The following is a 14055-nucleotide window of genomic DNA, read 5'->3' as shown; positions in this document are numbered from 1 at the left end:
CAGTGTGGTTGAAAAACAGCCATCAGACTGCAGATTGCATCTTATTACAATGGCCTGTTCTCACAGAGCTAAAATGAACCTACTTTAGTGAGAATATGTTTTATAGGGATGCCTGCAAAAGGACAGAAAAGGATAGGCTTCCATTATGTGCCATAATCTTATTTTTGGCACCCTTTTTTAGATCTCTTTTGTTGTGATAAGCAACACAAAAAGTATCAATTTCTAATGGGATTCTCTTCGCTCTCCCTTCCATGTATAGTTCAAGGAGTTATTTATTTTAGAAAAAGCAATGTCTCGTACCAGTTAAGGAGGAAAGTACATTTTGCTTTCGATACCAATGGAACTAATCATTTCATGTCACTTAATGAGCTTGGCACTGGTGGCAAACTCCCTAAGGGGTCTCATTGCCATGCCAATTTGCATTTCACCACACTTTGTCATCGTTCACCATTAAAGCCCCAAAGCTTAGACTCTTGATAGCACTACAGGCTTTACAGCTCTATAGCACTGAGGGGCAAAGCTTGAGAAAGGGATGTTTAAGGTACTACAAGTGTCTTCTCCTCTGTGCCTCTGACCTAGAGAGACTTCTCAAAGCAGCATCCAGGCATCACTACAGCTAATAAGAGAGAAGTGACACATGTGCATGTCGGCTCAAATGCAGAGTCCTTCTCACCCCTCACCCTTTACATTAACTGAAAGTGTTCCAATGTCAGATCTAGGTCTTTTTCAAGACTTTAGATTTTTTTTCTTGTTAGCTTGCAAGGCTTCCTCACTGAAATACTGAGAACTAGAGAAAGACCCAAAAGTCAAGGTTTCGGGCGGCTCTAGTATATAATGAATTCTCCAGGTCTGTTTTCATTCATTTATTTCAGCCATAAATTCTTTTTGGTGGCCCCTCTAGCCCCCTACCCCCACCCGGGGGAAGACCTTAGAAATCAACATATTTTATTGGGAATGCCCAAGAAAAACTACATGAATTAGTTAAAACATTAGCTAGCACTCAAGCCAATAAAAGGTCATCACATTTTAGGACTAAAAATAAGCCAAAGAGGAATTTAGCAACAATAGCTGATTGGCAACAACATAAAAACCTGTGGTTGCCTTTATCTCAAGGCTGCCAAGATAAAACGAAATTAGTGTTTCCCAACAGGGAGCAACAGTATTCATATCAGTGATGTGGCTTGTTAGTGTTGATGCTTCAGTATATGTTGTTTGGAATAGCAGATACAAGCTTTGAAACAAAGTTCCCCAGCAGTGGTATCCCTGTATAGGCTGAATAAAGGTTATTTTCTACAGGGAGGTATCTTATAAGACAAAACAGTAGGGGAGGCCATAGAAGTGAGAGGATCCTATGGTGCCTTTTGTATTTAACAACAATCAATGGGTTTTATGGAAAATCATTGAGCAAAATGTGAGCTGCAAGCTACTACCCCATACTGATGTTATTTATAACCTTAGTGTTAAACTGCAGGAAAAGTACACTTCCGTCCTTTGGGGAATACATTAAAAGTATAAAGAGCAGATAAAAAGACAGCATTTCATGGATCACCAAGAACAAAATCCACTTAAATGAGTTTAGAGTTGGTTTCTTGGCTTTTCCTGTTGGAAGAGGACTCATAAGGCATTGCCCAAGAAGAAAAAAGCTCTTACCGAAGTGCCTTTGTTACCTCATGCATAAACATGGGATTAGTGCAAGACATACACATGCATGCATGGGGCCTGCTGCTGAGGACATAACCCAGGTCAACTTGGACTCAACCAAGGTGATTGTCATTTATTTATTTAATTTGGGGGAGGGGTTGAGTGAGGTTAGGCCAGATTCCCTCTCCCCTTTCCCGAGCCATTTAAAGCCTCTGCTTCTTTGCAAAATATGCTTTTAAAGCTGAGTTTGGGAAGGCAAGTTAAAAAATTCCTTCAAGGTAACGAGATGATTAATTTTCTTTTTAATGTATTTCATAGCCAGCCATCCCTGGGCAGAAATGGTGGGAGTGATAAAACGAAGTAGGGCCAGTGGCTTTACAGCATGGGCTTAGGGTGTCTGCAGATAGGAAACGGGCTCTCTGCCACCCAGGAGTGTGGGTCCAGGAGGAAGCCTCCCACCCCATGCCTGGATGTTTCCACTGAGACCACCTTGTTAGTTTTTTGTGAGTTGACCGGAGTTATCGAGCAAGGACCCCAGATTTGTTTTAGCACCTTGGTTTGCATCTTAGAGCATCAACTCCAGCATATGGTTACCCCAAACTTGGTTCCCACGTTCTGCCCCTCCAGCTTTGCCCACCCGGAGAAGAAAAGCTGAGCCACGAGGACAAAACGAGGCCCGGGCCGGCCAGGAGCGCGGGTTACCTGCAGATGGCGGACTGGCTGTACGCGGGGCCCTCTGTGGCACTGAGAGCCTGCCCCACCTGAGTCTGCGTCAGGCCGAGCGACAGGCGCCGGATTTTAAAAGCTTTGGCAAATTCTCGGATCTCCTCCAGATTAACCCCATCCACCTCACCCGCTGCCGTTTGAGGATCTGTGGAGATGTTTTTAAAAATAGGATTGATATGTCAACACACATCCGGGTCAGAGCTGTTTATTAGGGTTTAGAAGAGAGGGGCGCTCTTTAACAGCAGAGTAGTGGGGAGACCACCACGTGGTCCAAACCCCCATCCTCAACTCTCAGGCTCCTGCAAATCTTCCTTTGGGGTGTTCCATTTCACATCGAACCACAGCTCAACACACATGCTGCTTTCACAACACAGGAGCGTGCCTCTTAGGGTTCAGCAAATCCTAGCCAGTGTGGTGTGTGTGGGGTCTCGTTACAGGGGATGTGACGCCCTTCTGCTCATAAATATGTCCAAACATCGTGCAAACGTATGAAAATGGGAGGGTTTCCATTTGACATATCCTAATTGGAATCCTCAGTGCTAACACATGCCCCTGAAGAAAGTAGCATTTTGTGTTTGTTCCTTCACCTGATCCCCAATCAGCCAGGGGTATGGACGGCAATGCTGTCTAATTTCTTGTGTTTACGATAAGCCCCTCAGGAAAGCATGCTTACGAAGCTGGGAGGATAATGTCGTCTTTTCTCTACCATCGTGGTTTACTGACACTGACGCCTTTGTCTCCTGAAAGGGCACATAATAAGAAATGCCTACCACAGGATGTGTGCTTTGGTGCCGAATAACGTGGTCAATTTAGGACTTATCAAGGGAAATGACATAACAGCTGGAGAATGAAACTGCCCCCCCCCCCACTACTGATCCCTGGATAATGAAAGCACCCACCAAGCTGGAGACAGCATGGGATGGGAATGGCAGAAAATTTCCAAATGCTGCTCAGTCCTGCCTGTAGTGAAGCCATGCTCCCCGCAAGCTGGCTCTATTGTTCTCCTCATTTCTTGGACTTCAGTGAAAAGTTTCTCTTTTCCTCTTTCTGAACAATAACCCACCCATGTCAGTAAATTCAAGTACTTGTCCAAGGACTGTGGCAGACTATATTTCTCTGCTGGGTTCAGGGCTATAGAAACCCCTGTGATCATAAAACGAAATAAACATTTGCATCCCAAGTGCCGATTTTGCAAGGCCTTTTCAAATGAAGATGTTAATATTTGTGGGGGGCCTGGAGCTTCTTGTATAGATTTTTATTATAGGAGAAGGCTCCCCTCCCATCTAAGGAACATGGACCCTGTCAACAGAATCAGCAATATAGGTGTACCCTGTACTTCTGTTTTCACATTTTAAAAAAGTCCTGCAGAGTTCTTTTATGTCATTGGTCATAATTCCATTGGTGGAAAAATGAAAACATGGTACAGCCAATGCAGTTGGTCTATAAGTATGTTTTTTCCCTGTGACTCCTGGGAGCCTTAAACTGTATGGACGGAGGGGACATGAGAAACAGATGAAGCAGTCCCAACCCCTATGGAGTTTACAGTCCCCAGGGGCTCAGGGATCACTACAGATGTGTAAGGAACACTAGAGAAAAATACCAGGCAGAGTATAATCAAGAAGTAATGGTGTGATGCCTGCACCAGAATGTGCAGGGAAGGCAGAGGTGCAGGGGGCAGCATTCATCAGGGTCTTACCCAGTGGGCAGCTTTTGGAGAATGAGGGGTCAGTGGGAACAGCTTGCAGACAGCTAAAAGGCAGGGAGATGTAAAGCTTTGCTAGGAAAGGTGACTATTTCAGTGTATCACATTGATAATCTGCATGCATGGGAGGGATGTGGGGGGCCGACTATAAAACTGGTTTGGCTGATAAGATTAAAACCCTGCTTTTGCTCCCCAAATTTCCCCCAGAAGGCTGGCAAAGATTTTGGTAAGGAAAGACTCATTTGGGTTGGCCCTGCTGCAGTGTGCTCTCTGGATCTTACATCCCCCTGTACGTTAGCCTGGCACAGCTTCCAGTGTTTCCTAGAGATCCTAGGAGGTTGTATCCACTCACACAGCAGCCTTGAACCCCTTCTTGCCTTTCTTCATTTTAACATTCCTCCAGCAGAAGTTGCAAATGAACAGCCTGCAAATAAAACCCAGCTTTCCTAGTATTAAAAATTTTTTTTGAATTATTTGTCAATATTTAAATGTGGAGAGATCCATAATGGAAAATCTACAGTTTTCACCTCCTTTTGAAGTTCTGGAAGATTTGGCTGCACTTGGCCTGCATGTGCACTGGGGAGCAAGCAGTAGGCTGGGACAGAGGAGTGACTGTCCCTCCAGGGCCTCATCTCCAGACCTCCCCAGGCCTGCTGCCTGATGAGCCTGGAGGGTCTTAAGTTTGGGACCCTGTATTTAGATCATGCACTCTTAAAGTGCCGATATAACCCTCAAGAGGATAAAATTTGGTTCTAGGGGTGGGAGGAGGGGCTAAAAAGTCTTAGATTACAATGGCTTGTGTCCCTGCAAAGGGCCACTAGATAAACAGATACACAGTATATCTGGGGCATTAACATTTCATGGGGGTGAAGGGACAGTTAGGAAAAAATAGTCTGGTGGAAGTAGGGGAGATCATAAAAAACTAGGTGAAAAACACTGGTTTTGAGGAGCAAGGGACATGGGGGTACAGAATGACTTAGTGCGACAGGGATCGGCCTCTCCAAGAGAAAGGGAAGAAGGGGCTAGCAACCTTGCAAGGATGGACAGCGCAAGTTCAAAACAGAGGGTTAGCAGGCGGAAGAGGAAGATGTTCCTCCTCTTAGGACTATAGTCTCCTTACTTTGGTGGGTATAAGAATCACCTGATGGGGACCAGAAACATGCATTTTTAACAAGTGCTACAGGTGATTCTGATGCAGGGGACCCCAACCCTCCTTTCTGAAATCCTTCTCTAGGGTGGCTCTGACCTGACCAAATCTGGGTGTGGTATCTTCTGCAGGGCGCTGTCTTCTCTTGACCCTTTAACTTTACTATTGACCAGGTGCCACTGCACAGCTGCTCTCTGATGGGGCCAGGCAGGCCTTTTGAGGAGGGGCCCCTGAGCAGGCACACCCCATCCTTGCCCTTTCCCCACCTCCGCTCCTGTCCAATACAGCAAGTGGCAAACATCTTGTGAGCAGCGGACTGGTGTTGCCAGTGTGGTATGGGGTCGGGAGGAGAGTTTTTCTCTGAGCAAAGCTAAGTAGTCCTAAGTAAAAGTGTGATCTTGGTTTATATTAACCCTGTCTCTAGACCCAATTGAGTTAACCAGCACATGAGGGGCTGGTCTTTAACCTGGAAGGACTTCCTTGATCTCCTCCAGTCCTAGGGCCGGTGCTGCCAACAGACTTAGCAGTGCAGCAAAGGGCAGGCTAATGGCTTGGGTTGCGACACTATTAAATCAGTTATATCCTAGTTCTTCCCTTCCCCTGATGCCTTAATTATCAATATCTCCGTATTAGTTCCTTGAGACTAGAAACTAAATCTATATGTGTGATTGTGCAGGCTGCGTTTTGCTAGAACACTGAGAATAACCAGAGTTGAAAAGAAAACTGTGGGCTCCAGCCCCAGGGCATTGAGAAGGGTTGTGTGGAGTAGCAATAATTTCACTCAAGTTCAGAAAGAGGGGAGCCTGGACCAGGGTCTTCTGTGAGGTTCCCACCCCCCAAAGAAACATTCTTTACACCAGGAAGCTGGAGTCCTTCCTCTCACACATCTCCTATTCTTGTCTTCTTCCTGGTTCTACTTATAGAAGGGATAGAATAGGACTTCTTGTGACATTTAAACAGGGTGATGGTCTATTGGACGAAGACCCAGGAAGAGGAACTCAGCATCTCTCTCTTTTTTAAACAATAATAGGATTTATTGTCTTGGTAAGGAAAGTCAAAGGAGGGTGGGATTCAGTATTTTTTTAATTTTATTTTTTATTGCAATTTGTTGACTGCTAGAGGTGAGCTGCTTAGGTTTATTTATATTAGTGTTCTCATCCATAAATATCAGATGGCAAACTGTATTGTTATGCTTTTGTTCCATGGGTTCTAAGACTGTAAAATGTCTCCCTATTCAAATAAGGGGCCAAGCCCTGGACAAATTTTAGTTTTGCCCTGATTGCAATCTGCAGGACTCGTCTTCACACATTGAAAGAATTCATTAGATGGTGACTTTAAGATGTTTTGAATTTATCAAAAGACTAATACTATTCCTCCCTCACACCCCTCCAAAGTTTCTGCCTTTAACTCTTGGGGTTTTTCACAGTTAGAAGAGTTCCCCTTTCCTTAAGGGATATGTACTTTTCTGGCTGAGGAGGGGAAGAAAGAGGTGAATGTGGTAAGTGAAGTCTTCCTTGGAATGTCACTAGGTTTCAAATCTAGCTCAGAGGTTGAGACTCCACCGAGGGATTGATGGATCTGGCTTTCAGTCCTCCATTCTCCAGGCCTGGGATGGTTGGGTTAATTTTAAGGATGGATTTGAGGCCACCTTAATGGGGACCTCAGGAGAATTCCTTAGACTCTCCAGAAGGTAGATCCAACACCTTAACCAACTCCAAGAGCAATCCAGTGTGAGGTTCCTCTGTTATGAGGAGGAAGTGGACCTTTTAGAAAAATTGCTTCAGATTTTCAGCCCAATCTGTTAAATACATTGACTTCCAGGGTCCACCCTGAATCTGACCCTTGCTAAAGAAGCCAGAAGATCAGCCCATGTGGGGACTAATCGGCCTTGGAATTTGGGATAAACTGATGTTGAAGATTGGCAGTGACTCGTAAGTACAATGATGACATTTCCCAAATCAAATCTGGAATGCATGGACTAAAAAACAAAAGGATTTTTGGGGGGGCTAAATGCAAATTGCATGAAAACATACTTGTTCTGTAGAATCACTGGGCCCATACCAGATTTGGACAAGGACAGATTTAAAAAAATTTTTTTATACTTATTTTTTAGTTTTGCTCTTTCTGTTAGCCTGGGCATCAGTGTAAGGGGTCGCTGAGTGGCTGAGCAGTCACCATCATCAGCATCATCTTTCTATGACTCTGCTTGTACGATTGTTACCGGAGAAATATGCAGCTTTAAAGAAGCTGCATGTAAGAATTAACTGCCTCATGTAAACATCCATCTGCTTTTTAGTTCTATTCTCATGGCAAGTAATGGGCATATTTGCAAAGCATTTTTGAGAAATATGAAACTATTTGGGAATGTGTAATGCAATGTGGGACAACAGAGTGGTTGCAACATGGTAACTTCATTGGGTTGTGGAAGATGGTGTGAAGTTGTGACCACGTGAAGCAGGGCTCCACTGTGCTCCAAGCTGTCGCCGTGCACTACTGTGTTCAACTTTATAGCTTTGGTTTTTCTGGGACTAACTATCAGTCTTGTCTAAGGATCAAGCTTACAAGCCAGGTGTTTTAAAAGAAAAAGTGTACTGAAAAAACAAAATAAAATGAAACCCAGTAAACAACCAAAATCCTGAATCTACCTTATTTTAAACAATATACTGTAAATCTTAGACCAAGTTGGGACATTTGACAAGTCATTTATTTGACTTCTTCTAGACATTCCCAAAACCCTGCTTATAGAAACTATGTCAGTATCTGATGATGATGGAGACTGGGCAAGGTTTAACACTGGGCAAGCTGCGTATCTGCTATGAACAGGTACCGTGCAGATGTTCTAACAAGTGTGCATACATATTTGATAATTCTGGACCTAGGTATGGTGTTCTTTGCATATGAAGATCGTTGTTATCATTACTAAGGTATTAACTCTGCATTCCTTTCCCTAGAGTGTGGAAGATTTTTGGACGATCTACCCACTCTAGTTTACCTGGAACAATGGCAGGTTGGCCAACACTGGAGTCAGAGTCTATGACCCTGATATGGAAGATTCATTGACCTTGGCTTCCAACAATGGTTCAAATCCAATTTGACCTGGGTCAAGCTTAATGTCCTTGGCCTGTTGGTGGGAATTGTTGGTCAATGAACCATACAACTCAATTTGAGGATCAGCTACCCTGGGAAGTCTTTCTGTTCTCTCTCTGCCTCTAAAACTGAGATAACTATCCACTCTATTGCTCTAGCCCCTGCACATAACTCAATCATAGCACATTTTCCCTATATTGTAACTATGTTTCTTTGCTATCAGTTCATGTCTTCCTCCAGGTCTACTCCTTGCTTGTTTCTGCCATCTTCATTTCTAGCCCAGTGCCTGGTATATACATGGTGCTCAATAAGTGGTTTTATTTTTTCTTTTAAATTGACAAACTTTGACTAAAACATCCTCTTTTTCCCCTTGTAACTTGACCTATATAGCAACTACATCTGAAGTATGTGGTTCAGTCTCCCCACATTAGTCTAGCTAGAGATGTGGTGAAGTTTAATCTTGGAGAAAAGGAATTTTAGATGCATATTTCAGTCTCGAATATAACTTTCAAAATATGCAAAATGTCTAAGTTTTCTTTACAGATTGAATCACAGAAAATCCCGTGCTTTAATTATAAGGCATGAGCTCAGGCTTTTCAAAGATTACTTGAAAAATATTTAGTTTGATATATCTTAGGTCATTCAAATTTCATTGGATAAAATTCATATGTGCATCCTGTCTTTTAAAGAAGTTGTAATGTGGAGAATATGCAGTACCCTCTGAGTCAGACTACTTGGGGTCTCATCCTGACTCTGTCACCCATTAGATTTGTCACCCAGGGTGTCAAGCTCTTTCAGGTGGGACTGAAACTGACCCTGAAGCTAACACTTATGACATAAGATGATCAAGATGGGTTGAACTCTTCAGGATTTAACTGGTGCTAGTTTCAATATCTGATAATGAGGATTTATATTGCCTTGCTGGGAGTATTAAAGTGAGTAAAATACTGAAAGTTCTTTGAAAATGTGACTTTACAAATGAAGGCTCTAATAGAGGTTTGTAGGGAGTAATTGGTATCTGAAAATGATCCACATTATTATCTGTTCTACAGTTGGTTTTGAGACAGAAGGGGTGTAACCAAACAACATGCTCAAAGTCTTAGCAGTTTTTTAAGTTCAGCAATGAGTTAGCAGCAAACTCTGACCCCTGGTGGCACTTGCAGATCCCCTGAGAATAGCCAGGGAAGACAGTATACAGCTAATGGGTTCCTCATTCAACCTCTGTGTATGAGTTTTCTGCTTCAAGTGCATATGGTAAAGGTATCTCCCTCCCCCAGTTCTTTATATTTCACATCCAGGACTGTAATATGGTTTGCTTCTTGTAAACCTAGAACTTAGATACCCCATTGGTCTCTGTGTAATTGAAATTCCATCTGGCCCATCAAGTACCCCTGTAATTAGGCAGGTTCTTGATTCCTGAAAAGGGCTAATCCCTCCCTGACCAGCTTGAAACAAGCAACTAGAAAGTATCCTGTCCCATGCATCCATCTGTCTCTCCATTTGTCCATTCATCCATCTGTTTATCTACCGAACACGTATTGAGTACTTATTTATCTCATGAAAAATACTGCCCTGGAGGGTGGTTTGCACTTTTATATTTAACTTACTTCTTCTTCATAAATGTTTGGCCTGGGTCCCTTTTCATTCAGGACCAGAGCTCAGCATCGCATCCTATGACCTAGCTCCCATTTAGAAACAGAGTATTTTGCAGGGTCTTATGCAGAATATTGAACTGGGACCAAATATGAGTATTTTCCCAAAATGGGCACTCCATTTAAAGAGGCTCTTTCAGAATAATGGGTGTTAACATTTATTGAGTACTTATTGTTTGCCAGGCAATGTACCAAGGGCTTACATGAATGACCTCATTTAATTCTTTCAACTTTTTGATGTAGATGATATTATGGAACAATTTTACAGATGAGGAAACATGTTCAGAGAACTTCAGGGATATGTTTGCTGAAGAAATACTACTGAGGTAGAGCAGGGATTTAAACAAGGCCTATTTGACTATAAAGCCTGGACTGGGCATAGTGCAAAATGAAGAGATAATAATAACAACTATTAATGGCTAGATTTATAGAGTGATTACCATGTAATCAGGCACTGTTCTAATGACTTGGCATCCCATTACCTCATTTAATTCTCACAACAGCTATACGAGGTAAGACCTATTGGGGAAAACCTGGTATTAACTAAATTCATTTTATCCATGATTTTACTCAAGTAGCACTAGAGTTTCCAGCCCAGATGAGAGAGTTTGTATAGCTAAACAACCTACAGTAACAGGTTGATGGCAAACTCCGTATATACCCTGAAACTCTGTTTGGTGCTGACTTTAAGATCAAGAGCATCAAGCTAATCTACATATTTCTTGCCTGAATTATCCATATAATTGTACATATATATTTACATTTTTTTTTGGTGGGGGGATGATGTGCTTGTGCAGGGAGGATGTGACAACCCCCATTTTGTCCTCTATTTCATTTTGCATTATGAGGCTTGCCCACAATATGGGAGGACCCCAAATGTTCCTGTTATAATAGGTCATTCGCGATGTGAGACCCAACACAGACCCTCATATGTCCTCGTCTTATGGCCCGGATACCTAGAAAATGCTTTAGCCCTTTAAACCCACAGCTCCTGGATTATTGGTCCCTGATGAAAAATAATCTATACACTTGCACCGCAATTTTATATATAAGTAAAAAATTGCACTAAAGGAGAATAACTCATTAAATTAGACCATTGTCCCATTCATCTTAACATGCTTCTATTTGCATGAAATAAATATATTTTCTTCACAAAGGGCAAAATACCATTTCTAAAACAGTATATATATATACACAACCCACTCAGGGAGGCAGGTCTGCAGGCTTATTTTATTTTACGAATGGTTGTTCAGAGATTTCCCAGCTGATTCTAGCCCATCAGCTTCCCCAACACACCACTGGAGGCAGCTCATTGGGCACACGCACCCACCTGCCCACAGGCAAGCTCTCTTTTATTTCCTCTGACACCTACAAATAGAATGGCAGGGACTTCAACACACCGAAAGCAGCTGGGCCCGCCAGCCGAGTGCCTATTGTCTGTTATTTCAGTTCTGAGCTGTGGCTGAAACGCCCTGCAAGCTGATCAGTCTCTACCTTCTGAAGTGGTGGGACTGACTCAGCACATCAGGAAGAACTTACCATGGAAACCAGCCCCATCCCTGCAGGCACTAACCAAGGGGGTGTGCTGGGGTGGGGTGAGGCTGCTCCCCCAAGGAACCATCTGGCGGCCCTGGGCACGGACTTCATCCCAGTGTTGGCTTAGTTTCTTGTAGCAGGGCCAGGAAATTCCTCGACAGTGTTGAGGGAGAGAGAGAGAGAAAGAGAGAGAGAGAGAGAGAAAGAGAGAGAGAGAGAGAGAAAGAGAGAGGAAGCGATTGCAAATAGGCAACAAGAAGGCCACCGTGACGTAGACTAAGCCAGAAAGGATACTTACTGCTGACTAACTGGCCCACGCTCAAAGCTGAAGAAGAGGAGGACGAGGAGGAAGAAGAAGAAGACTGCCGGACGGGACTGTGAGATATGGATGCTTGGCTGTGAGCCAGGTGCAGAAGGCTGCCTTGGGAGGCTGCTTGACTCACTGACGTCTGGGAGGGTTGGTGGAGCTACATGGGGGTGGAGGAGGGGGATGCAAAAAATACACAAATGAATGAAAACTTCGGGGAAGAATCCCAGGAAACAGAAGTTTCTTATGGGGTTGAGTCATTTTATTTCCAAGGACATAGAACCTTCTCAGGAAGAGTGCATACCGTACACGACAGGCAAGGATTTTTTTTTTTTTTTTTTTTGGTATGTAAAATGTTGCCACTTGCTTGACAGGCATTTTATCAGTAATTCTAAATATATTATTAATTCCCTACTTGGCTTGCTGGAGCACTGAATTTTCTACATTTTTCGACCATGGCATGTGGCTGGACTCTTTCTGCCTAGTCATACAATTATAGTAGACTTGACAGGCTTCTCAAATGTGTCTAGGTAAAATAGAGCATCTATGATAAACTCAGAATGCAAAACCCAAACTTAAAAGTGAGGCTGTCCCAATCCACTGTAGCTTAAGTAAATGTGATTTTGGGGAAAGTTCTAATTTAGGTTGAGTACATGTGGGAACATTCTGGGTGGATTACTGTGCAATTGGGAAACATGCTCTCTAATATCCTAAAGAAAATTAAAGGGAAGTTGAGGGAGTCAGGACAAAAATATTCAGTAATGTTATTGCTTTCTCACTCTGTGGCAGCCATTGTGTTAAGGATAGTCAGACCTGACCTCATTTAATTCTCATGTAAGCCTGGGTTTGTGGGTTCCATTTTGACCCCTATTTTACAGACGAGGAAGCTGAGACACAGCACAGAGAGGTTAAATGATTTTACAGGTTCATCTGCTGGTGCGGTGGAGTTGGTCTCTGGACCCATGAAGTCTGGCTCAGGGGCCTGAGCAACTAGTCACAATGCCACAAGTAAGACTTAACTAATTTTAAGATTTGGTGTGCATTAAACAAGGCCATCTTTATGTACATTTATCCATTCTTCCCTTTATGGCATATCAAAGCACTGTGCTCTGATTGGTGAGAGAGGAGCCCAGCCAAGGAGAGCAAGGAGAGAGGGAAGGGAGATGGTTCCAAGCGCCAGGTCTGCTTGGAGGCCAGGGAGCAGATCTCGCTGGATCTGTGTGGTTGCCTTCCTAGAAAGTAGCCACATGGGCATCCCAGGACCCCAAGCAGGTGGTGATTGCTGTCAGCAGAGCACCTTTGTCGACTAGATAATTCTACCCCAGCTCCACACCAGGCATAGTGCTTTCTGGTTTGCAAAGCACTTTCCTATCCATCATCGCATTAGGGCGAAGGATTTATAGAAGGGAGTCAGGCCGGAAGGAGAACTGGATTGGACCCTGGATGGTGGCTGATGGGAGAGCCAGCCACAAAACGGGGGCTGCTCTTTAGTCACCTTATCAGTCTCTAAGAGCCAGCCCAGGGTGTTTCAACTTCACATTTGTCACTACTTTTGCAATGTATGTGTGTGTGCAGGTTTACTTTTTTTCAGTCAGTTTTATTGAGATGTAATTTACACACAATAAAATACACCCATTTTAAGCATACAGTGCTATGAGTTCTGTCTCAAATGTGTAAACCAGTGAAACCACAGCCACATTCAAGATACTGAACCTTCCACCACCCTGTAAAGTTCCCTCATCTCCTTTGCAATCAATTCCTTCCAACTCCCAGCCCCACACAACCAGTGCTCTGCTTTCTGTCACTATGGATTCACTTAGTGAGATTCTTGAAATGGAATGCTTTAACTGGATTCTTTAACTCAGCATGCTGTTTTTGAGATCCATCCATTTTGTTGCCTGTATCAGTCGCTCATTTCAAATTGTTCATCCATTTCATCTATTGAGGAACATTTGAGTTGTTTCCAGGTTGGGACAATTACAGGGATATTATAATAAAGCTGTTACAAACATGCAAGTATAAGCTTTTGTGTGTACCTGTGTTTTTATTTCCCTATGTCAAAACCCAGGAGTAGAATTCAGGCTATGAATGCATGCTAGTATTTTTTAGGAAACTATGAAACCGATTTCCAAAGTGGTTGTACCATTTTACATTTCCACTCGCAGCATATAAGAATTGCAGTTGTGCCATGTCCTCACCAACTCTGGGATTGTTCATCTTTTTTAATTCCCTAAAGTGTTTTTAGCCATTACCTTAA

The 14055-nt window shown here is 43.2% G+C and overlaps 1 protein-coding gene across 1 annotated transcript in view; it reads right to left on the bottom strand.

Moving 5' to 3' along the window:
• The window catches only part of POU6F2 (POU class 6 homeobox 2), a 510083-nt gene that overhangs the window by 1584 nt on the left and 494444 nt on the right, over nucleotides 1–14055 (bottom strand). Inside the window, exons 8-9 of the mRNA XM_037837121.1 lie at nucleotides 11790–11958; nucleotides 2344–2512 (exon numbers count right to left, since the gene is read on the bottom strand). Coding sequence (XP_037693049.1) covers nucleotides 2344–2512; nucleotides 11790–11958 — 338 coding nt within the window. The remainder of the gene's footprint in view (nucleotides 1–2343; nucleotides 2513–11789; nucleotides 11959–14055) is intronic.

The sequence above is a fragment of the Choloepus didactylus genome, chromosome 5 (genome assembly GCF_015220235.1).
Source record: "Choloepus didactylus isolate mChoDid1 chromosome 5, mChoDid1.pri, whole genome shotgun sequence".
In the NCBI taxonomy this organism is placed as follows: domain Eukaryota; kingdom Metazoa; phylum Chordata; class Mammalia; order Pilosa; family Megalonychidae; genus Choloepus; species Choloepus didactylus.
This window is presented reverse-complemented; position numbering and strand designations above follow the sequence as displayed.